This window comes from Marmota flaviventris, chromosome 7, assembly GCF_047511675.1.
Source record: "Marmota flaviventris isolate mMarFla1 chromosome 7, mMarFla1.hap1, whole genome shotgun sequence".
NCBI classification, from domain to species: domain Eukaryota; kingdom Metazoa; phylum Chordata; class Mammalia; order Rodentia; family Sciuridae; genus Marmota; species Marmota flaviventris.
In genome coordinates, this window is record NC_092504.1 from 126386359 (window position 1) to 126411202 (window position 24844).

Sequence of the window (24844 nt, forward strand, 5' to 3'; positions counted from 1 at the left end):
GTTGGATGAAGTAAGAAAGGGAGGCTTCCTTCAGAAGCAGTCATTTTTCTCAGAAGAAACTTGATGAATTATCTTGCTTTGCAAGAGACTAAAGAATCAGGCAAAGGCTTATAAAAAGCAAAGTGAACCTCCCACAGTTTCACAATGTTTAGGAAAATAGGAAGGGATTAAAAAAAAAGAAAAGAAAAAGAACAGGCAGGAGAGGAAACCCTGGAGTTGATACTAAAAGCCATTTCTCACCTGGTGGTGTTCACAGAATCTCCCTTTAGCTAGAAATCTTAACATCAAGGAGAAGGAAGCAGCTGGCAGAGAACTCCTCAAAGATTCTGGTTTGCATGTAGAGCCAGAATGACAAATCTGATGTCCATGGTGCATTCAAACTCCTAGCTGGTTTTCCTCTAAAATCTTTTGCCAGATTTTGAGATTCTGTACAAGACACAATGCCAAAGAGGTCTACAGAAACCTCTGAGAATCTCCTGTGTTCTTTCAGGGATGAAAAACTAAGTCCATACATGCTATTAGTTAAAAATCTGGAAAGGCCACACTGCACAAGAACAAGCATCTTCTCCAGGGCTGTGCATGACACATTCTACAGACTGGATATTTAAACAATAGAAATTCATTTTCTTGCAGTTATGGAGCTAGGGATAGTCCAAGGTCAAGGTGCTATAAGAGCTTAGTCATCGTCTGGCTGCCTCTTCACATGGTCTTTCCTCTGTCCATGGGCTCTCCTGGTGTTTCTTTAAAAAAAACCAATCGTATTGGATTAGGGTTCCACCTTAAAAGCCTCATTTAACTTAATCACCTCACTAATAATCTATCTCCAAATACAGTCAGATTCTGAGTACTGAGAACTAGGTCTTCAACCTATGAATTTTGGGAAAACAATTCAGCTCAGGATACTGAGTCTTAATAAAATTCCAACCTGACTCTGCCACAGCTCAACCTCTGACTTAATTAAAGAGCACAACCCTTCCATCCTGCTCAACACACATTGGCTCACAAAAGAAGGTTTCACCTCTGTGCTGGTAGACATCATCAGGAGCTTTTATAGTTGCTGGCCATTGGGGAAAAATTGTTAAATACCTTCATAACCAACATAATAAACTGCATTCCTTATTTCAGGCATGTTTATGTACCAATGGTCATCTCCCATTCTCACCTGTAACCCATTTCATTCATGTGCATTCTTCTCAAGCATAGCTTCTCAAACTTTTATGTGAGAATGACTTAGGAATCTTCTAAAATGAGGACTCTGATTTGGCCTGTCTGAGATAAGCCTGAGATTCTGTATCTCGAACTGGCTTCCACAGAGTAGTCTCCAGACACCCCTCCAACCAGCTGCAGACCAGCAGGTGATGAATGAGTATGCACACTCAGGTTTCATATATATTGCCTAAAATAATCTAAATCCCTTCCAGCTCGGAGATCATGTGAACTCCTTTTTCTGCCTTTTAAAAAGAGAATATAATGTATGGCTTAATCATTGTACAACACATTTTTTGGAGATTTTTTTCTTATGATTTAGAACAAGTTTGCAGCATTCACACATGCAAAATCTTACACACTTAGAGCAGTAATCCTTTATAGGAACTTTGGCTGCACGTTGGAATCAAGTGAATAGCAAGCCTTTAAAATACTGAAGCCTGGAGCCCTCCCTCAGAGATTTTGATTGAATTATAATAGGCTATGGCTTGTGAATAGACATTAAAAATAAACACAATCGGGGAGTTTAAAGATGGCGGCGAGGGGAGTGCATTGCCCCCGTGTGCTGCTTCACTGTGTGGGAGTATGACAAGTCAGGACGGCTAAAGGATATCTTGTTAGGAATTTCCAGCAATAGTGGGGTGCTCCGGAACCTGGAGGAAGGATTTCCATCGCACGAGGATCAGCTACGGGGACTCAAACGCGAGAGGTTTGTCGCACTGCTTATTCAGCAAATCGGCCCGAGGCTAGAATCTGCAGCGTGCGCTGGGATAGAGACGCAGGGTTACAGAGCTGCAGTTTCTGCCAGCCGCGCAAGCACCGTACTCAGGGCTGAATTCTGGGTTCGAGACGGGGGAAGGAAGCGGTCCATCTCGGTTCTCCACACCGGTCAGACCACAGAGGAGGCCAGCAGCCACCATGTTGGTAAACTGACGTCACCACCGCTGTTTTCGACTGACCGCAGCTCATTCAGCCATAGAACAGGTAATTTCAGGCTGCAATTCGCCTGCGGCTTGCAGACAGATTGCTAGGGCTCAGCGCCTGGGTGCTCCTTAGAACCTGATCTTATCGGAGTGAATACCCAGCGCGGAGCGGCTGCTGAGCCCGCGGAGGCTGCTTCTTGGACCCTGCGCCTACCAGAGCATACAACAAGCACTAAGCAGCCGAATTACGGCTCCCGGAACTGAGCCCGCGGGGACTGCTTCTTGGAGCTTACATTTATAGGAGCTTACACCGAGCACGGAGTGGCCGAGTTCCGGCTCCCGGAACTTCCCTGGCCCGGGGCTAGGAGCCCGCGGAAACTGCTTCTCGGTCCGGGTCCTGCTGAGGGCCGGTCAGGACTCACCCGGTGCTTTGGTTGCCCGGCAAGGGGAACGAAATGCTGCCATTCGCATAGGATACCAACATGGCAGAGATCTGATGTCTGCAGAAAGCGGCGGAGGAGGGAACTTCATCAATACCAGTGGTGACATAAGCAGTTGGTCTCCTGGTAGGGGGGGTGAGGCACAGTCACCCGAGTCTCCTCAATTTGTCGTCGAGCCAGAGAGAAGGAGCCGGGCCGCCGCCAGCGCCCGGAGCAGGCCCAGCGGCTTGCCAGCGTGGTGACCACGTGACCCCAATTGGAGAGGGGGCGGAGCGGAGCCGCCACCCGCAACCGCAAGGTGGGCAGACCCGCGACCCAGTGGTACATGGGCGTGGTAGGAGGGGCAGGGCAGAGCCGCGGTTCGCGCTGTGACGAATGAGCGTGCAAGGTAAACAGACCTGTGACAGCCTGGCGGGTCAGGCCCAGTGGCCTGCCAGTGTGGTACACACGTCACCCCAACTGGAGTAGGGGCAGAGCAGATCCTTCTCCCATGCCCGGATCAGGCCCTGCCGGTGTGGTGGTCACGTGACCCCAATCGGGGGCGGAGCAGAACCGCCACCCGTGCCCGCAGGGTGAGCAGACCAGTGATCAACCAGTAGATCAGGCCCAGGGGTCCGCAGGCGTGGTAGGAGGGGCAGGGCAGATCCGCCGCCCGCGCCTCCAAGGTAGGCAGACCTACAACAGACCTGCGGATCAGGCCCAGGAGCCTGCCGGCGTGGTACAAACACCACCCTAATTGGAGTAGTGGCAGAGCAGAGTCGCCGCCCGTGCCAGGAACAGGCCCAGTGTCCTGCAGGCGGGGTAGTCACGACACCCCAATTGGAGTAGGGGCAGAGCAGAGCCTCCACCCGTGCCCGAAAGGTGGGCAGATCTGCGACCGACCAGCGGGACAGGCCCAGTGGCCTGCCGGTACGACAGACACGTCACCCCATTTGCAGTAGGGGCAGAGTAGAGCCGCCGCCCGCGCCTGCAGGGTAGGCAAACCTGCAACCGACCGGCGGATCAGGCCCAGTGGCCTGCCGGCGTGGTACACTCGTCACCCCAATTGGAGTAGGGGCAGAACAGAGCCGCCGCCAGCTCCCAGAACAGGCCCAGTGACCTGCCGGCGTGGTAGCCACGACACCCCAATTGGAATAAGAAGAGAGCAGAGCCGCCGCCCGCACCTGCAGGAAAGATACGCAAGCAGTATGAAAAGACAAGGAAAGAAAGGACCACAAGCAATGCAGGTCAACGCAACTTTAGAAGAGGTAACAGCTGCAGCAGATGGAATGTCAGATAAAGAATTCAGGATATACATGCTTCAGATGATCTGGAGTATCAAGGAAGACATTAAACAGCAAAATCAGACAATGAAAGATCACTTCGACAACGAATTACGCAAACAAATCCAGGAAGCAAAGGATCAACTATACAGGGAGATAGAGGTTATAAAAAACAAACAAACAGAAATCCTAGAAATGCAGGAAGCAATAAACCAACTTAAAAACTCAATGGAGAATACTACCAGCAGAGTAGAACACTTAGAAGATAGAACATCAGACAATGAAGACAAAGTATTTCAACTGGAAAAGAACATAGACAGCTCAGCAAGACTGTTAAGAAACCATGAGCAGAACATCCAAGAAATATGGGATAACATTAAGAGACCAAATTTAAGAGTCATTGGGATACAGGAAGGTACGGAGCTCCAAACCAAAGGAATGAGAAGTCTATTCAATGAAATAATACAAGAAAACTTCCCAGACTTGAAGAATGAGACAGAATCCCAAATCCTAGAAGCCTACAGGACGCCGAATGTGCAAAATCATAAGAGATCCACACCTAGACACATTATAATGAAGATGCCCAACATACAGAATAAGGAGAGAATTTTAAAAGCTACAAGAGAAAGGAAGCAGATTACATTTAGGGGTAAGCCAATCAGGATAACAGCTGATCTGTCAACACAGACTCTGAAAGCTAGAAGATCCTGGAATAACATATTTCAAACACTGAAAGAAAATGGGTTCCAACCAAGAATTGTGTATCCAGCGAAATTAAGCTTCAGGATGGAGGATGAAATTAAAACCTTCCACGATAAACAAAAGTTTAAAGAATTCGCAGCTAGAAAACCATCTCTTCAAAACATCCTCGCCAAAGCATTACAGGAAGAGGAAATGGAAAATAACAATGAAAACCAACAGTGGGAGGTAGGACAGTAAAGGGGGGGGGATAATCAAAGAGGAAAACAAACCATGTTTAGTAACAGAAATAAACAAATATGGCTGGAAGAACAACCCATATCTCAATAATAACCCTAAATGTTAATGGCTTAAACTCACCAATTAAGAGACACAGGCTAGTAGAATGGATCACAAAACAAGACCCAACAATATGCTGCCTACAGGAGACGCATTTGATAGGAAAGGACATACATAGGCTGAAGGTGAAAGGTTGGGAAAAATCATATCACTCATATGGACTTCGGAAACAAGCAGGAGTGTCCATACTCATATCAAATAAAATAGATTTCAAGCCAAAGTTAATCAAAAGGGATAAAGAGGGACACTACATACTGCTCAAGGGAACCATACACCAACAAGACATAACAATCATAAATATTTATGCCCCAAACAATGGTGCAGCTATATTCGTCAAACAAACTCTTCTCAAGTTCAAGAGTCTAATAGACCACCATACCATAATCATGGGAGACTTCAACACACCTCTCTCGCCACTGGACAGATCTTCCAAACAAAAGTTGAATAAGGAAACTATAGAACTCAATAACACTATTAATAACCTAGACCTAATTGACATATATAGAATATACCACCCAACGTCAAGCAGTTACACTTTTTTCTCAGCAGCACATGGATCCTTCTCAAAAATAGATCATATATTATGTCACAGGGCAACTCTTAGACAATATAAAGGAGTAGAGATAATACCATGCATCTTATCTGATCATAATGGAATGAAACTGAAAATCAACGATAAAAGAAGGAAGGAAAAAGCATACATCACTTGGAGAATGAACAATAGGTTACTGAACGATCAATGGGTTATAGAAGACATCAAGAAGGAAATCAAAAAATTCTTAGAGATAAATGAAAACACAGACACAACATATCGGAATCTATGGGACACATTGAAAGCAGTTCTAAGAGGAAAATTCATTGCTTGGAGTTCATTCCTTAAAAAAAGAAAAAACCAACAAATAAATGATCTCATACTTCATCTCAAAATCCTGGAAAATGAAGAGCAAAACAACAGCAAAAGAAGTAGAAGGCAAGAAATAATTAAAATCAGAGCTGAAATTAATGAAATCGAAACAAAAGAAACAATTGAAAAAATTGACAAAACTAAAAGTTGGTTCTTTGAAAAAATAAACAAAATCGACAGACCCTTAGCGATGCTAGCGAAGAGAAGAAGAGAGAGAACTCAAATTACTAGCATACGGGATGAAAAAGGCAATATCACAACAGACACTTCAGAAATACAGAAGATAATCAAAAACTATTTTGAATCCTTATACTCCAATAAATTAGAAGATAGTGAAGGCATAGATAAATTTCTTAAGTCATATGATCTGCCCAGATTGAGTCAGGAGGATATAGAAAACCTAAACAGACCAATATCAATTGAGGAAATAGAAGAAACCATAAAAAGACTACCAACTAAGAAAAGCCCAGGTCCAGATGGGTATACAGCAGAATTTTACAAAACCTTTAAAGAAGAACTAATACCAATACTTTTCAAGCTACTTCAGGAAATAGAAAAGGAGGGAGAACTTCCAAATTCATTCTATGAGGCCAACATCACCCTGATACCTAAACCAGACAAAGACACTTCAAAGAAAGAAAACTACAGACCAATATCTCTAATGAACCTAGATGCAAAAATCCTCAATAAAATTCTGGCGAATCGGATACAAAAACATATCAAAAAAATTGTACACCATGATCAAGTAGGATTCATCCCTGGGATGCAAGGCTGGTTCAATATACGGAAATCAATAAATGTTATTCACCACATCAATAGACTTAAAAATAAGAACCATATGATCATCTCGATAGATGCGGAAAAAGCATTTGACAAAGTACAGCATCCCTTTATGTTCAAAACTCTAGAAAAACTAGGGATAACAGGAACATACCTCAATATTGTAAAAGCAATCTATGCTAAGCCTCAGGCTAGCATCATTCTGAATGGAGAAAAACTGAAGGCATTCCCTCTAAAATCTGGAACTAGACAGGGATGCCCTCTCTCTCCACTTCTGTTCAACATAGTTCTCGAAACACTGGCCAGAGCAATTAGACAGACGAAAGAAATTAAAGGCATAAAAATAGGAAAAGAAGAACTTAAATTATCACTATTTGCAGATGATATGATTCTATACCTAGCAGACCCAAAAGGCTCTACAAAGAAACTATTAGAGCTAATAAATGAATTCAGCAAAGTGGCAGGATATAAAATCAACACACATAAATCAAAGGCATTCCTGTATATCAGCGACAAATCCTCTGAATTGGAAATGAGGACAACCACTCCATTCAAAATATCTTCAAAAAAAATAAAATACTTGGGAATCAACCTAACAAAAGAGGTGAAAGACTTATACAATGAAAACTACAGAACCCTAAAGAGAGAAATAGAAGAAGATCTTAGAAGATGGAAAAATATACCCTGTTCATGGATAGGCAGAACTAACATCATCAAAATGGCGATATTACCAAAAGTTCTCTATAGGTTTAATGCAATGCCAATCAAAATCCCATCGGCATTTCTTGTAGAAATAGAGAAAGCAATCATGAAATTCATATGGAAAAATAAAAGACCCAGAATAGCAAAAACAATGCTAAGCAGGAAGTGTGAATCAGGCGGTATAGCGATACCAGACTTCAAACTATACTACAGAGCAATAGTAACAAAAACAGCATGGTACTGGTACCAAAACAGGCGGGTGGACCAATGGTACAGAATAGAGGACACAGAAACCAATCCACAAAACTACAACTATCTTATATTTGATAAAGGGGCTAAAAGCATGCAATGGAGGAAGGATAGCATCTTCAACAAATGGTGCTGGGAAAACTGGAAATCCATATGCAACAAAATGAAACTGAATCCCTTTCTCTCGCCATGCACAAAAGTGAATTCAAAATGGATCAAGGAGCTTGATATCAAATCAGAGACGCGCCGTCTGATAGAAGAAAAAGTTGGCTACGATCTACAGTCGGTGGGGTCGGGCTCCAAATTCCTCAATAGGACACCCATAGCACAAAAGTTAATAACTAGAATCAACAAATGGGACTTACTCAAACTAAAAAGTTTTTTCTCAGCAAAAGAAACAATAAGAGAGGTAAATAGGGAGCCTACACCCTGGGAACAAATCTTTACTCCTCACACTTCAGATAGAGCCCTAATATCCAGAGTATACAAAGAACTCAAAAAATTAGACAATAAGAAAACAAACAACCCAATCAACAAATGGGCCAAGGACCTGAACAGACACTTCTCAGAGGAGGACATACAGTCAATCAACAAGTACATGAAAAAATGCTCAACATCTCTAGCTGTCAGAGAAATGCAAATCAAAACCACCCTAAGATACCATCTCACTCCAGTAAGATTGTCAGCCATTAGGAAGTCAAACAACAACAAGTGCTGGCGAGGATGTGGGGAAAAGGGTACACTTGTACATTGCTGGTGGGACTGCAGATTGGTGCAGCCAATTTGGAAAGCAGTATGGAGATTTCTTGGAAAGCTGGGAATGGAGCCACCATTTGACCCAGCTATTCCCCTTCTTGGTCTATTCCCTAAAGACCTAAAAAGAGCATGCTACAGGGACACTGCTACATCGATGTTCATAGCAGCACAGTTCACAATAGCAAGACTGTGGAACCAACCTAGATGCCCTTCAATAGACGAATGGATAAAAAAAATGTGGCATTTATACACAATGGAGTATTACTCTGCATTAAAAAATGACAAAATCATAGAATTTACAGGGAAATGGATGGCATTAGAGCAGATTATGCTAAGTGAAGCTAGCCAATCCCTAAAAAACAAATGCCAAATGTCTTCTTTGATATAAGGAGAATAACTAAGAACAGTGTAGGGACGAAGAGCAGGAGAAGAAGATTAACATTTAACAGGGATGAGAGGTGGGAGGGAAAGGGAGAGAGAAGGGAAATTGCATGGTAATGGAAGGAGACCCTCAGGGTTATACAGTGGAGGAGGTAGAGAGAGAGGAGGGGAGGGGAGGGGAGAGGAGGGGAGGGGAGGGGAGAGGTGGGGAGGGGGGAGGGTGGAGGATGGGAAAGGCAGTGGAGCACAACAGACACTAGTATGGCAATTTGTAAATCAATGGATGTGTAACTGATGTGATTCTGCAATCTGTGTATGGGGTGAAGGTGGGAGTTCATAACCCACTTGAATCAAAGTGTGGAATATGATATGTCAAGAAATTTGTAATGTTTTGAACAACCCACAATAAAAAATTAAAAAAAATAAATAAATAAAAAAAAAAAAATAAAAAAAAAAATAAACACAATCACAATAACACGTTCTAGCTGACTCTAATGTGTTGTTGAGGTTAATGTATTAACATTGACCTTGAATGTCCAGTGTCCCCCTAAGGTATATATGTTGAAGAATTAGTTCCCTGCCTGTAGTACTATTGGGAGCTGGTGGAACCTTTAGAAGGTGGAATCTAATGGAAGGAAATTAGGTCAATGATGGCATTCCCTTGAAGGGAATATTGGGGAATACTGGGACCCCAGCCCCTTCCTCTGCTTCACAGCCACCATGAAGTGAATAGGGTTTCTCTGCCATGTTCTCCTGCCATGAGGTACCATGGTGCTACAGGGCCAAAGGAAGAGGACCAAGAACTGTGGACTGAAGCCTCAGAGGCAAAATAAACCCTCTCTTCTTTAAAAATGATTATCCTCAGGTATTTTGTCACAGTGGGAAATAAAAAAAGCTGACAATGGGAGCAACTGTTTTAGAGGAGCACTTTTAAAATTATTTGCACTAGGATAATGGTAGGCCTGCTTTAATCCACCCACCTCATTTACCAGGCATGTTTTTGGTAAATGTCAGTACATACAAATAATAGCCGACCTGTAAAAGTATTAGGATTTACTCATTGTTGATATTTGAGTGAATCTTTCTCAGGAACGTTTTAATAATTTACAGCTGGATAGTCGCTGCTCTATAGAGGCTGGCTTTGTGATTTGCCTTTTTCCACAGTCCTCTCCAGTCCCCGTTGTGTCTTGTACCCAGCCTGCCTCTTTCATTGACAGCCTAGAGCCCTTGGGAATATTAGTCTGCCACACTACATCTGCAATAGGGATTTGTGAGATAGGAGCCATAAGTTCATTGTCCAAGACGAAATTTTCAATGTACCTCCCAGGGATATTTCAGGTCACATTTTTAAATCACGTAGGTGGTTTTTCCTAGGTTCACTCTAAGATGCCTTCCATCTCTAACCTTCTGCATCTAAATAATGTAGGTTTGCTTATACATATTCTTTCCATCCAGATAAAAATTAAACAATTTCAAATTCATTTTCTAAGACTCACTGATAGCTTTTGGAACATTGAGGATTCTTAGCAGTTATTACTAGAATTTTCTACTTTTGCCACGTTGTCATTGTTGTCTGTGGAAAACAAAGCAAACAAAACGATAAAAACAACAAGAAAACTTTTGCCTTCCTAGTCCTTTCTGAGATTGCCAATGTTTACAATGGTGGCTGAGTCATAATAAGTACTTAATATATGTTCGCTGAGTTTAAAATAGTGAGTTAAGATTTAATATGAGCTATTTTGCTTTATTTCCTCATAGCCATAAACTAAATCGGAAACTCCATTTGAAACAAATGAGAGGTCTAAATTATGCTGGCTGCTAAAACAAGCGTAAACATCCACATTTCAGTGTCTTAGCAAAATGCGTTTATTTCTTAATCATTGTGGTAGCCGGAATCTTAAAATGGTCCCTGAGACTTCTGCTCCATGATGTACCTGGCTGCACGATCCCCATGACTATGGTATTGATGGCATTTTCTCCCATGAGTAGGTCTCGTTATATGGCCCAGTTTTTGTTACAAAAGAGAGATGGTGTCTCCTAGAAGTTGAAAGTAGAACGGTGGTTACAAAGTCACTGGGGAGGACATGGGGGGAAAGATGGGGAAGGTTGGCTAATGGTATTAAGTTATGGTCAGAGAGACGTGAACAGTGCTAGTGTGCTACAGCACAGTGGGATGGTGGCAGCTAATAATCATGTACTATACCCCAAAACTACAAGAAAGTATGGTGGAATGTTTTCAGTGTAAAGAAACGATAAATGTTTGAGAAGATGAGTATGTTGAACCTGATTTAAACATTGTGGAAGGCAGGGATTCAACTGAGTGCCCAACACATGTGAGGCCCTGAGTTCAATTTCCAGCACCACTAATAAATAAATGCATAAACAAACAAATACATACATGCATAAATAAATAAAAACATGCCACATCTATGCGTTTCTCACACGGTACCCCACTTATATGTACAATTTTAGTTTTTTTCATGTATTGGTTAAAAAATAAATTAAAAAGAAAAAGCAAGGGAGATCCTGAGGTAAGGCTGAACACTCGGGTAAGCCTTTTAAAAGAAGACAGTTCTTGCTGCAGACTGAGATCTGAAGTGCAAGGATTTGAAGCAAGGGGGATTCTCTCTTGCTGGATTTGAAGGTGGAGAAGGCCACACCCCAGCATCCCTGCCACATATGTGGCCTTGAGCAGTTCAAAGTGGCCCAACTGACAGTCATAAAAAAAAAAAGAGAGAGAGAGAGAGAGAACCTTATAGAACTGCAAGAAACTGGATTCTAACAACAGCCAGAGGGAACTTGGGAGCAAATCCTTCCCTAGGGGATCCTCCAGATCAGGACACAGCCAGCTAACACCTTGAATTTTGCCTTGTGGGACCTTCGTGGAGAACCAGCCTCATGCCTGGTTCTGATCCATAAAACTGAGCAAATAACTGAAAGTTGTTTTAAGCCGCTGGTTGTTACCCACCAGGAGAAAGCTAACCCAGTAGTTTAACAGTCTAGTATTGCCAGTGATCGTTGCCAGATGACTGTTTTTCATGTGGTCACTTGGAGACCCAGTTACAGCTCTATCATTGCCCAAGGACTGGATGGTTCTACTTCTCACTATTAGAAGGAGAAAGAGACAGTGGAGAGAGCTTACGATGTCTACTGCTGGAAACTCCAACATGGATCAGCAAATATCACTTGTTATATGTATTTTATTGTATGAATGAGTTATAGGACTACACCATGATAAAAGGGAATAAGTAATCCCAACTAAACGTCTTCCTCCAGAAAAATCCATATTGTGGAAGAAAGCTGAACGTTTCTATCCCAGCCAGGTTTTCATGGGTTCAAATATGAATATAGATCTCTGTCTTATCCAAGTGAATGGGATGATCATTGTGTATTTGAACTTGAGATACATAGATAATTGGGAATTTGTATTGGCGGGGAAGAAGAATATGCTTCAACATTGCATTCATTTTCAGAGACACCCCCAGATGTGGCAGTATTCTGAGCAGAGGACCTGGGCTCTCTCCCTGCTCAGAAGTGTCCCTCTGGAATCAGCCACCCTTCCCTTTGTCTTCCTTCTGAGTCTTTCTACCCGTAGGCTGCTTCATCCTCACCCCAGTGAGGATGCCCACATACAGCTGCATGTGGTCCAGGCAGTGCCACCCAGGTGTGCTGACTCATGGCAGTGTGACCCTCTCCTTCTCTAGGTTGGGATCCTCAATTTTTGGCAGCCCCAATGCCACATTCTCTTCCACTCATGAAAATCATGGCAGTCTTCACCTAAGCACAGTGGAGCTGTGTTTCTAGCAAGAGATTGACTAGTTTAAGGAATGTTTTCTGCATGAATTTGAGCCTGTAAGTGTTGTTTTCACCCACCGCAGCTTGTTAGGAACTAGTTAAGGTTGGCGAAATAGACTCTAGGAAGTTGATGGGAGACTTGAGTAGAACTCACAGGTGCTATGGGTTGTTGTGTTTTGTTTTGTTTCAAGGCCGATTTGGTGAGTAGAATGTTGAACATCTGAGGCTCATAGTGAAGCAAATTAGTTTGTTTCATATGAACTTCAGACACAGTCAAGATGGGATGCATAGCAAGATCTCCTCCGTGGTCATTCCTGTTCACTGCTCTGCAGGTTCGAGTGGAGCAGTGAACAGAAGCCTGCATCAGTGTCAGGACCCAAGAGCACTGCAGGAGCTTTTGGTCATCACTCAGGCAGACATTCCTCTGTCCCAAGACCAGACAGGAGGGATATGGTGCAGACGGACAGAGGAAACTTCTGATGAGACCAAAAAAGGGAAAACGAATTCCTGAGGAAGGCCAGTAACTCTCAGGAGGCCTAACACTGTCAGTGAACTGGAATATTCCAGATGCTGCCATGAGAGACTCACTTCACCTCTTCCTGGCCAAGAGGCCCCGCCTAACTTTGTTCAGAGTTTAGTGTTTTTTGGTGACATATTTCTCCCCTGCCTACTGCTCCTCTCTCTCCCCCCATCTTCCTTCCTCTGTCTTCCTTTCATCCTTTCTTTTCTCCCTTCCCTCCTCATTTCCTCTCCGCCTTACATCATCTCCTTCTCTATCACTTCCTGCCTTCTTTTTTTTTTAATAATTTTTTTTTTATTTTACAGTAGAATGCATTTTTATATATTGTACACAAAGGGAGCACAACTTCTCATTCCTCTGGCTCTACATACATGGCTCAGAGTCACTCCAGTAGTGGAATCAGATATGTACATGGAGTAATAGTGTCTCTTTCTACCATTCTTCCCATTCCCACAACTCTACTCCTTCCCTCACTCCCCTCACTCCCCTCTACATGAACCAAAGTTCCTTTATTCTTCCTTATCCCCTCACCCTACTATGGATCAACATCTGCTCATCAGAGAAAACATTCAGTTTTTGGTTTGGGGGGATTGGCTTATTTCACTTAGCATGATATTCTCTAGTTCCATCCATTTACCTGCAAATGGCATAATTTCATTCTTCTTTAAGGCTGAATAATATTCCATTATGTATATATACCACATTTTCTTTATCCATTCATCTGTTGAAGGACATCTAAGCCTTCTTCTCTCTCTGTATCTGGTACTGTTCTAAAGTCTGAAAAAGATTTGAGAGAACAAGGTACAGGGTGTGTTATTAATTACCTATTAAAGAACAGAACCAAAGATAGAAAGGCAAGTGGAATACAAAGGGTAAATATCTCTCCAAGGAGACTGCCGTGATTCAAGGGAATCTGTTCATGTCATTGTTTTATCCAGCACCTTCCCTAATTTCCTGTTGCCTCAAATAAATAAATGCAAGTAAGCTCCAATTCTATAACACAATAGAAAGCCTTATACAGCCAATAACCCCAACCTATTCCCCTGATCATGTTTAACTTTTCCCTTCCTCACAAGCCCCTGTCGCATCACCGGATTAGGCACGCTTTCCTGAACACCATTGAACTTTCACCACTCCTTGACTCCTGCCTGCTACACAGCTTCTTGCTTTATTGTGCCCTTACATGCCCAAAACTCCTACTCATCCTTCAAAACTCCTACTCATCCTTCAAAACTCAGGCACCTTTCCTGTGGAGCCTTTTATGTCACTTACAAGCTGAATTACTCTTCCCTTCCAATGCCCAGAGCAAATGCTCTTATTTCCGTTAGGGTAATCACTACTTTGTACTGGATTGTTTTACTTTTATCCTATCCACTAGGCTCTCAAGTCCCAAAGAGATTGGAAAACCCAGTGCTTGCTACCTGGTTGGCATTCACTGAAATGAGGTGTATGTTTTATGTAAAAAAGCATCAATGTTGTATAACGTATGTACCACAATATCAATAATACTAACTTAAACGTTTTAGAGCTGTACATATTTTACTGGCTTAAATGAATGTTTCATATGAAAATCTGACTCATAAAATTTGGAATTGGTTTACAAAATCTTATCTTTCAGTTCTGCTAAATCAGGAGCTGGACTGGTGATTTAAATGTGCTTCAATATAGGAGAATGTACTCATGTTTCTATTATGTAAATTGAAAAAGAACTTCATTTTCTCTCTTTTTTCCCCCTTTACACATAAAAGCATACTCAGAACATGCCAAACTTGTTCGTGAATTATAATTTTTTTATGTGTATGGTTTGGGATACAGGATCTTCTTTTTTTCTCTTTGATCTATTCATATTTATAAGGAAAGATAAAATTAATATAAGTGTTTAAAGGTCCCTGTCGGCATTGTCAATATTATTCTACTTTTGTTCATCATTAATCATAGACTTATACACACATATTAACCCATATACATAATCCACATACTTTATATAATTTGATATATGTTGAACCTTGATTTTAGACTTTTAAAATTGTATTTGTAAATTCAAACATACCACTTTGGAAAATGATTTTAAAAATAATGTACAGCTTGGCACCATGGTGCATGCCTGTAATCCCAGCAGCTTGGGAGGCTGAGGCAGGAGGATCGTGAGTTCAAAGCCAGCCTCAGCAAAAGCAAGGTGCTAAGCAACTCAGTGAGACCCTGTCTCTAAATAAAATACAAAACAGGGGTTGGGATATGGCTCAGTGGTTGAGTGCCCCAAGTTCAATCCCCAGTAACCCAAAAGAAAAAAAAATGTACATATGCATGAGTGTGTGCATGTGTTGCATATGTGCATTTATTCACTACATTTATAGTTCATTATAACACATTAGGTATATATATAGAGAGAGAGAGAATGTGAGATTGAACTTGTGCATGCACACCGTATGTAGAGTTGCTATATTCACACACACTCTATGGTCTATACAGCCCACTTCTCATATAGTTCTCTTCTGATCCCAGGATAGCTGATGGCGCTCAGATAATGGGACTAAATAGTACACCCGGGCAAAGAACACGAATGCAGCTACTCAGCTAAACTACAAATGCTCTTGGCCAGCAAGAGCTGTGCCATGCAATTGCACTCTGCCATGAAATTCCAAGTCAAGTGGTGCTGTAAATTGTGTTGTTTACTCTGTTGGGATCTCTCCTGTCATTTATTTGGTGCTCTGGTCAACAGTGTGGAGCCATAATGACTGACAAATTGTGCAAGCAGTAGTGCTTGATCTCTCATAAAGAAAAGAAACGGAGCCTTAAGCTGGAAGTGAAAAGGCACATTTTGCCATGCCTTGCACCATTTTTTATTTTTTAAAGGAAATGAACACTGTGTTAAAGATCAGCAGGTCATTAGGGTCTGGGTCAAGCCGTTTGACATTATTCGGGATATTATAAGCATTCCTTCGTCCTAGTTTGACTGACTTGGTGTGGTCCAGTGTGTCAGGACTTAAGGAAAGTGAGGGAAAAGTATGATTTGACGTGCTACACCTTCAAAGGAGTTTCATTAAAATGACACCTAAAATGTTGACCCGTGGAATCCTCCTGACTGCTGTTCCCTATCCTTCCCAATGCAACAGGCTGAGCTTGTATATTGCTCTGTGGCCATTCTAGTGGTTTATCTCATCTTTATTTCAAATGAAGTCATCCTAAATATAAATTTTAAGTTATTTTTCTTGCTTTGGCTACCTTTTTCTGAAGTGAGAAGATAAAGATGATCATGACTTTTTTTTTTTCTGTATGAAACATTTTTTTTTTCTTAAGAGAACCCTAGACAGTATATTAAATTCAGAAAATTTGGGGACAGGAAGGAGCAGCAATATTTTGCAGAGATCCTCAGTTGACTGTAGTGTATAGCCTAGACTGAGAATCACAACTCAGTAGAAGATATATGTCCTCTCACTATCTAAGGGGTTGCCATTTCACATGGAAAGCTGATATCAAAACCTCCCCCAGATGACTGGTTGCTTGACCCTTTTCCCTCTACTCCAAGTGAGACTTATTTTTAAATGAGTTCAGATGGCAAATTCTCATGTGGAAGGGGTATCCTAATAGGAGCATGGGTTTTGGAGCTCATTCAGAGAGCATTTGTGGAGCATGCATGGAATTACTTTCCCTACACCAACTCTCTTTCCTTTGACTAATGAACAAAGCTTGCTTTTGGAAGAGTTTAAAGGCGATTCTCCTAAATCCCGGATGTCACTATATTTGACAAAGAGGCAATGGGGCAAGGATCTGTCCACTTAGGAAAATCAGGAAGTTTAAAAACTATAAAAGGACAGCTGTATTGTACTGCACTGGGGATTGAGCCCAGGCACCTTCACTAATGATTAACCAGAGTCTGAATTGACACCAGAAGAAGGAAATTGAAATCCAGCACCTGTTTGAAGCTTCTGCACTAGTTTGTATTCCAAAGTCATATAGAAAATATTTTTTTCTCCATAGGTTCGAACCAGTGTCCTACCTGAACAGAAAGATCCCCCACCAGAAGTTGGGGTAAGTGTTTCTTATATTTCCAAAAAGTGCACACTACACGTCTTTTGTTAGTTAATCATTTGAATTTTCTCTGGCCTCCTCCCTGGTAGCTGAGGAGTGAACTTGAGTTAAATTAGCAGGGTGTTGACTATTCAAAGAGGCCTTGTCACATGTTTATCGAATGGTGTGGAATTCGTTCTTTGTCTCCTGAAAATCATCCTCAAATGAATCTATTTAGTTCAGCCGACTAGAGACAGCACAGATCACCCAGCAGGTAGCTGAAATGCAGTTCATAGCCTACATTCCCAGGCCATCAGGAGGCTAGGGAAATTACAGTCGTGAGCTGCAGCTCCATAGGAAGAGGACAGGGAACCAGTTTGGGGACTTTGATGTTTTCTGCTTCCAGCCATTGAAACATGTAAGGCAGGTCAAAAGAGAGATGACTATTGATGTTCAGTCCAGTGTCGGCAAATTCTGCTGAGATATTCCTGCTGCTTCTGGACCAATGTATCTCCAGGGTTCAGATTTAGGAAGAACAAGAGGATAGCAGATGCTTTCTGCTTAGACAAGGCTAGAGTCGGAGATGACAGCTCCTGACAAGATACAACTCAGCAGGCTGAATCCCTGCAACCTGTGCATTCAGAGAGGAGAAAAAAGTCCAGAAGAAAGTTGAGTCTCAGAGGCCCCGGGGCTGAGCCAGCTGAAAAGACCTGTTTCAAATCCTGCAGGCACTCGACAGCTTTCTTCCAGTGAATGTGCAGAGCACTGTGTTAGATTCATTTTTCGTCATTGACAACAGTCACTTCTGAACCTGCCAAGGGAGCACTCTACATATACGCACCAATGTGCAAGTTGAATTGGCTGAGCAGAATGTCTGGTTACCTGAGCATCTGCTAGTAAAGAGGGAGCAGGAAAGAAGGCCCTGGGGACTGGCCGAACACAAGCTTCCAGTTTCTTCCCAGGGACAGGATGAGCAACTTCCTTCTCTGCACTTTTGTTGCTGCTAGCCACTTCAACTGCTCAGTAGGATCTCCCCCTGACAGTCTCTGTGCTCGGAATACGTGGGCCTGCCTTTAGTTTCCCCAGAGGGCCCAGAAAGTTTTTCTGAGCCTCATCAGCTCTTCATAGCCACAGGTGTGCAGGACCCTTTTACTCCCTGTGATGCTGCAGTTTGAGGAGAAAGAGGTAAACCAGCTCATTCTCCTTGAAACTGAATAAATAAATGGAACCTCTTGGTAAAGAGTGTGCTGTATTTATTTCTTAAGCAACATTTACTGGGTGAATCCAAGCCTTTTTGTTGATGATGTATTCAAACAGGTATCACTTTGTGCTCTTAGACTTTTGAAAGTGTATTTAGAGTAAAGATTTTATAATAAATGGTTGTACCATAAAATGATTAATTTAATGTTTTCTTTGGGTGAGTCTAATCTAACTTCTAATAGATTTCCTCCCAATTCTTTTTCTTTCTGATGTTTTTTTTTTTAGTGTTAATAGTTCACATATTCTTTTCCCTTTTTCATGGGGGTGGAAACCATGTAACCATATTGATGATGGTTGGCAGTGAAGAAAAGAGTACTTGGACTGTGAAAAAAGAACCTGTACTTTAAGTTATATGTATAGGATATCATGTCTCAGCCTTATGATATCAACTTTGGCTCTTGAAAGACCTTCTAAAACTTACTCCATGTATCCTTTGAGAACAGGTCAAAGTGTTATTAAGATATTCATTTAACCTTTAAACTAGCAGTGTCCAAAAGAAATATAAATGTATACCACAAAAATGCATACCACATAAGTCATTTAAAATTTTCTAGTAGCCATGTTTTAAAATAAAGTGAAAAGTAACTGGTTCAATTTAATGTAATTTAATGTATGAAAGATATTATCATTTCATAATGTAATCAATACCAAAAAATTAATGTTATATTTCACATTCCTATTTTGGTACTTTGTCTGCTATATTCACCATGTGTCTTGAGAACATTTTCCACTTGTAGCAGACACATTTTGCATGCTTGAATTAAACTAATGCCTTCCCATTGGGTAGCACAGCTCTGGACCGAAGTTGGAGTAATTTGAGGAGGACCATTCAAATTATGCTATAAAGGAAACTTATACTTTGAATAAAGATTTTGTGGATGAACATGGGGGGATGGAGATTTGACCAGGCTGTGGCAATAAACTTGGGGTTGTACCTCCTTTAACTCCCTTATGAATGACCAGAGTGCTATTGTAGACCTGTATCACCTGGTGAGCAAGTGGGGTCTCGTGACTTGCTCTGAGATCCTGCTGTTGCTATCATCATAAACGATTTTTGCACTTCCCTTAGATCCAGGGATGGTGACAGGCTCCTCCCATGTCCTCCATCCCCTGTTTTCCCACCCTGCTTGACATTACTCTCCAGCAAGATGAATGAGTGAGATCATGCATCAGGCAGTTTAATGATCATCAGCTTTGTGCTGTGTGTACCAGATGATAAGGGTGAGTGTTGAATGGTCACATGAGCAGGCAAGAAGGGGTAGAGCCACTCACTGTGCAGGCAGAGAGCCTGTCAGAAGGAAAGGGAATTGCCACCTGTCCTGGAAATGAGACACAGTGTGATGGGGATGGAAGAATGCTGGGCAGAGAAGCAAGAAGCCTGTATTCTGACTTCACCTCCCTGCATGTTAAGGCAGTTTACTCTGTGGGCCCCACTGCCTTCCTTTATTCTCTGCTGTTGCCTTAAGAAGTCTTAATATCCTTTAAACAGTCCACATAACCCAATACAATGTTGCACTATACAGAATCATAAGTAACACGTTCCTAACAGTGATAACTACACAGGACCGTGTAGACTATCTTAATTTTCTCCACCTTTTATGTAGATTTTCTTCTCATTTATATTTCTTCTGAATCTAATTTTTTCCAGGGGGGTACTGGGGATTGAACTCAGGGGCACTCAACCACTGAGACACATCCCCAGCCCTTATTTATTTAGAGACAGGGTCTCACTGAGTTGCTTAGGGCCTCCCCTTTTTGCTGAGGCTGGCTTTGAACTCACGACCCTCCTGTCAGCCTCCCAAGCCACTGGAATTTAATATTACACACATCTTTCTGTTTGTTAGGAAGGCATTTCTCATAGATTTTTTTTCTCTTCCTTTTTAATTCTCTGCCTTTTCTGGAGTATTTAAGGTGGACAGAAGATCACTCTGAGGCATCTAACTCGGGTGCATTAATTCAGTCACTGTGTAAACTAAATTTATGGTGTGCTTCCTGTTTTCCTAGTAGTGTCCTAAGCTCTTTGCCTGGATTACCTTGATTTTAAAAATAATAACTATGGGAAAGAAACAGTTACGTGTACATTTTTAAAGGTAGAAAGTAAGACCCAGAGTAGTAGAGCAACTTGTCCAAGACCAGAGACTTCATAAGGAAAATGACAAGAGGCAAGGCTGAGAATGCCACCCCATCCCCCCACCCCCGGAAAGGAGCCTGGGGCCTGCGAGAAGTGATTTATGTTATCCAGATTTCCAATTCATAGTTTAGGACCATGCTTCTGACTTCTAAGTTCCAACCTCAATGAGGTTTTTCATTTTTTGTTTGTCTTTATTCTCTCTCCCACAGCCATAGCACCAAAAGAGAGACAGAAAACATCACACCTTGAATTATATTTGAAATTTAAAAAAATTTAAAGAACTCCACTTAAATTCAGTGATTATGGTCACAGCAACAGCAAAGATAAAAGTAGTTCTTTTTCCCTCCATGGAAATTGAGATCTCAGGAAAAGACTGATTTCTCTTTAATTCATCCTCTCACATTGTGTCCAATGAATATTGACGGAGTTGTAGGATTTGCTTTCTCATTTGGGGAGTGGGGAAGATCCTGGTTTGACTTATATCAAGGTGAAGTAAGCACATAAAGACCTGCTAGAGAGTAAATGTATAGGTAATTCCATTTTTTCATGTTGCAGTGTGAAACAAGTATATATTGTCCTTAAACTTGGGGATTTCATGAATGCATTTTATCTAACACCAAGTCCCCCAAATATAATTATTTTTAGAATAAACAAGGTAATATTTGTACCTAGATTACAGTGCTGTTGGTTTGAAAAGTTTTCATAATGTAATACTAAGATTTCAATGAACCAAATTAATTTCAACAGGTTGCATTATTTCTGAAGGTTCTGATATTATCCAGAAATCAAGCATGTGGTTAACAGTTGTGGTAGAAAAGCTTGACTCCTTCTCATTCTCCTGGCCCACTGTGTGAGCTCCCAGCATAGCAATAGACACAGCATACAGCCTGTCTTTTCCAGACACTGGGCTTGGCTATGAGATGAACAAGCCAAGGCCTTGTTTGCACAGGAGCCTCCTGGGCTGGTGGACAGGAGAGGAATTCTGTGGCTTGTGGTCATCTGTTTTACTGCAGCTGTGCCTTATGGTGTGTCAGTAGGTTGTGTCTAAAAATAGCCACTCCACCTGTCTCATGTTGCTACATTCCAGTCTGGGGTATTTGTGCCTTTATTTCTGAAAGAAAAAAAAACACACAATAATATCATGACATAAGCAGTTTGTTTTATTAATTCTAAACTCATCCTTACCTACGTAATCTCAATAGGCAAACAGAAAATAATTTAAAATTTGGGGTTACAAAATTGATGATGTGTTAATTTTTCTTTGATTTTGAATAAGGGGTGAGAGGTAGGTATTTAAATTAAAAATCCTGATTATCAGTGTAAGAAAAAGTGAGATAGACATACTTTAAAAATGCTGGAATGAAATTTACTACAATATTATAGAGTCTGCACACTCTAAAATTGTTTTGATTTTCCCATCTCAGTGAATTACAGTCATTTATAAGTAACCACCACAGAATGAGTGTTTCTCCCATGTCTGATAATGTTGTAGGGACAGACGAGGCAGGGCACTGAAGATAGCAGGCAACAATTTTATTTGGCTGCAGCCAGGTTCAGAGGGCACAGCTTTTGCTGTAATCAATAAATCCCCTAAACCCCGAGTTCAGGTAAGTTTCAGAATTTTATACCCAGCATGTAAGGGGAGGGGCTCAGAAGTTCACAGTCTGCAGAAGTTCACATAAAAGCAGCTTTTCCTTTCCCTGTTCTGGGCAAGTTAACCCTCCAAGGGCAACACCTGAGAAGGGGAGAGCTTCTTCTCCCCTTTCCTTCCTCCCTCTGCCAGCTGTTACCATGGAGCCCAATTGGTAACTTCTCTTACCTTAGAAATTTATACATCTCTGTGAAGCCCCAGAGATGTAGAAACGGTCAGAGGCCTCCTTTACACATTTCTACAAACCACTATACTGGATACGTGTTTGTGAGAAACTAGTAAGGGGTGTCCAGCACCTGGAGTGCTGATTTCTTTCCAGCCAGTGGCCAAGTAAAACAGGGCAACACGAAAATTGGAAGTTTATCTGCATTGAACTCTTTTGTAGAGACTCTTTTGCTGACAGTCCTAAAATTAGCCATGGTGAGGATTTCTGGAGAAGTCCAGTTAAGACTTTTCTGTGGAGAAGGGGGTGCCACTACAATAAAATAACTTACTTGAAACGCTTGAGTCTCTGCCATTTATTCATTCATTTTTCACAGCCTACTGAGTGCTTTGCCGGCAAAGTTTATCAGAAAGGAAATAAAGCTCTTGTGTATCTTCCAATCTCAATTATTTGTGGAGAGTAAAAATAACCAATTAAACATATAATATCCCCAGAGGTGACAAACCCCAATGAAGAAAAATAAAACAGGGAATAGAGAAGACTGTGGGGTGGGGGGGAGAAGTGGTCCCTTCCATGGGAGTGTTTGGGAAGGTACCTGAATGCTTTCCTAGGCTGGATGTTTCCTGAGCTTTCTTCCCTTTATGGAAAAGTCACCGATTTCTGCTTTTTTTGTTGATGGAGCTTCCGAACTTGCTTCTCTGCCCTGATTCACTTCCCTTCCATTGCTCATCAAAACCTCTGATTTTGCCTAATATTTTTCTATCTATTCCTACAACCTCAGATTTTCAAGGCTTTGTTGAGTTGGTGTGTAAATTAGTGCTTTGAGTTTCAAATCAATGTATTGGGTTTCTCATTAATACATAGAGACATCTCCAACTTCAAAACTGAGTTGTCTTTTCAAATGTCTGTTTTAAACTTTTATGAACCTCCTTTCCCAAGTTGGAGTTTTGAAAGAGGTATAAAGTGCCCACCTGAATCTCTTCTTCCATAACAGTGCTTAACAAATGCTTCCTGTAGACCCTGCTTTTATATATGGAACAACTTCCTATTTTCTTCTGAAAAAAAATCCACTTAGCCTCAGACTATTTAAATCCAATTGTAGTCTAGCAGCAGACTTGTGATGAGAGAAAGTTCTGGAAGAAATGGTCTTAACCTCTTGGAGAGTGGCTATAATGCTTGTCAGCAATGTCATAGGTAATAGTAGGGTTGGATATTTTCTTGCTTGTTCCTTAATCTTGAGGAAAGAATAAGAGATACTATTTATGTTATTACTGTCATAATATTGTGACTTCCAAATCAGAAGTAGCCAGGGGATATTAAAAAGAGATGGGAGATTTTTATCCTAAAAGAGAGAGAAAAAAAATAGGGTTTTATTATTGACATTGAGTCAAAAAGAGTAGAAAGAATTTGTAGGTAAGTCAACAACCCCGTGTGATAGGTTTAAAAAGCAATTTTAGAAAATATAATGGAAGGAGCACCATTTTATCGGTGTACATTGGAATGAAATTATCCCATGCCAGTGAAGAAATAACAAAGGAAACAAATATTTTTAAATGTTTCTGTGATGGGGGAGAATTATAGCGTTTCTATTTATAACTCCTGTAGAGTCCCACATAAAAATAGCTCCAAGTAACAGATTTGCTCATATCTGGAATACAAAGTTGTTGATCCCAGTGATGTGAGGAAGTCTAATAGGAACTGCAGCGTTGGTAAATATTGAAAGTTTATGATCTTTTTTTTTTACCCTAGATTTTTCTTACAGAGAGAAAATTACAGTTCACGGAAAAGTCACGACTGCTGTATTTCACACCTTGTTATTTTCCAGGCTGTTGGTCTCTTTGTTTTTAACCCAAATGATACTTTTCCCCCCTCAGTTGCATCTCCAGGGTGGATAAGCTATTGGTAATGGTATTTCTGTCAGTGGAAATTTTTGTTAGGTTAATAGATTCAATATTTTTTTTTCTTCTAAAGACTAATTTTGTGTGATTGATGTGACATCAAAAATATTAAGAACCCCAGAAGTTAATGGAAACCATTCTTTCTTTCTCATTTTCAGCGAAGCTTCTTGGGCTTTGCTAGTTTTAAAGTGGCGGAGCTACTGAAGTCAAAGGAGCAGCTGCTGTCCCTCAGCCTGAGGTGGGTCTCTTTGTTCACACAACACTGGTAAAGTTAGTAACCCGGATATTTATTGATGGCTGGTTGCATTGAAAACTCATAATTCTTGCAGATGTTAAATGTCAACTTTAAAATAGCTTAAATATCCACCGTAACAAGTTATAGTGGAACAGTAATTATTCAAGTTCACATTCAAGTTCATGTTTCAACGTATGAAATGTTATTATACCTCATTGGAAAGCCAGTATTACATTATTATTAAAGTGACAGAGTGCTTTGAAAATAAACCATAAATATAAATTATGACCATGTTATTAAATAAATTTTCTGTTACCTATGAAAATGTTACTTTTTAAATCAAGTAAATTGTTTTTAGTTTCAAAATTTTGTAGAGGCAACCTTACAGCTTTATGATAGCAGAGAGTGAATTGATAGTTTTAGCTTTTTTTTTTTTTTGCTGTTATGCTGTTAAACATAAAATACTTATAAGTTAAAGAAGACTCATTGAAACAGATAGCAGAGCATAGCTAATTCTGAGTATGAGCCCAATTTAAATTTAT

The 24844-nt window shown here is 41.0% G+C and overlaps 1 protein-coding gene across 4 annotated transcripts in view; it reads left to right on the forward strand.

Moving 5' to 3' along the window:
• Positions 1-24844, forward strand: part of Inpp4b (inositol polyphosphate-4-phosphatase type II B) — a 372392-nt gene that overhangs the window by 94381 nt on the left and 253167 nt on the right. For all 4 annotated transcript variants that reach the window (XM_071614653.1, XM_027926549.2, XM_071614654.1 and 1 more), the window contains 2 exons: positions 16935-16985; positions 24226-24305. In XM_071614653.1, the coding sequence (XP_071470754.1) occupies positions 16935-16985; positions 24226-24305 (131 nt within the window). The remainder of the gene's footprint in view (positions 1-16934; positions 16986-24225; positions 24306-24844) is intronic.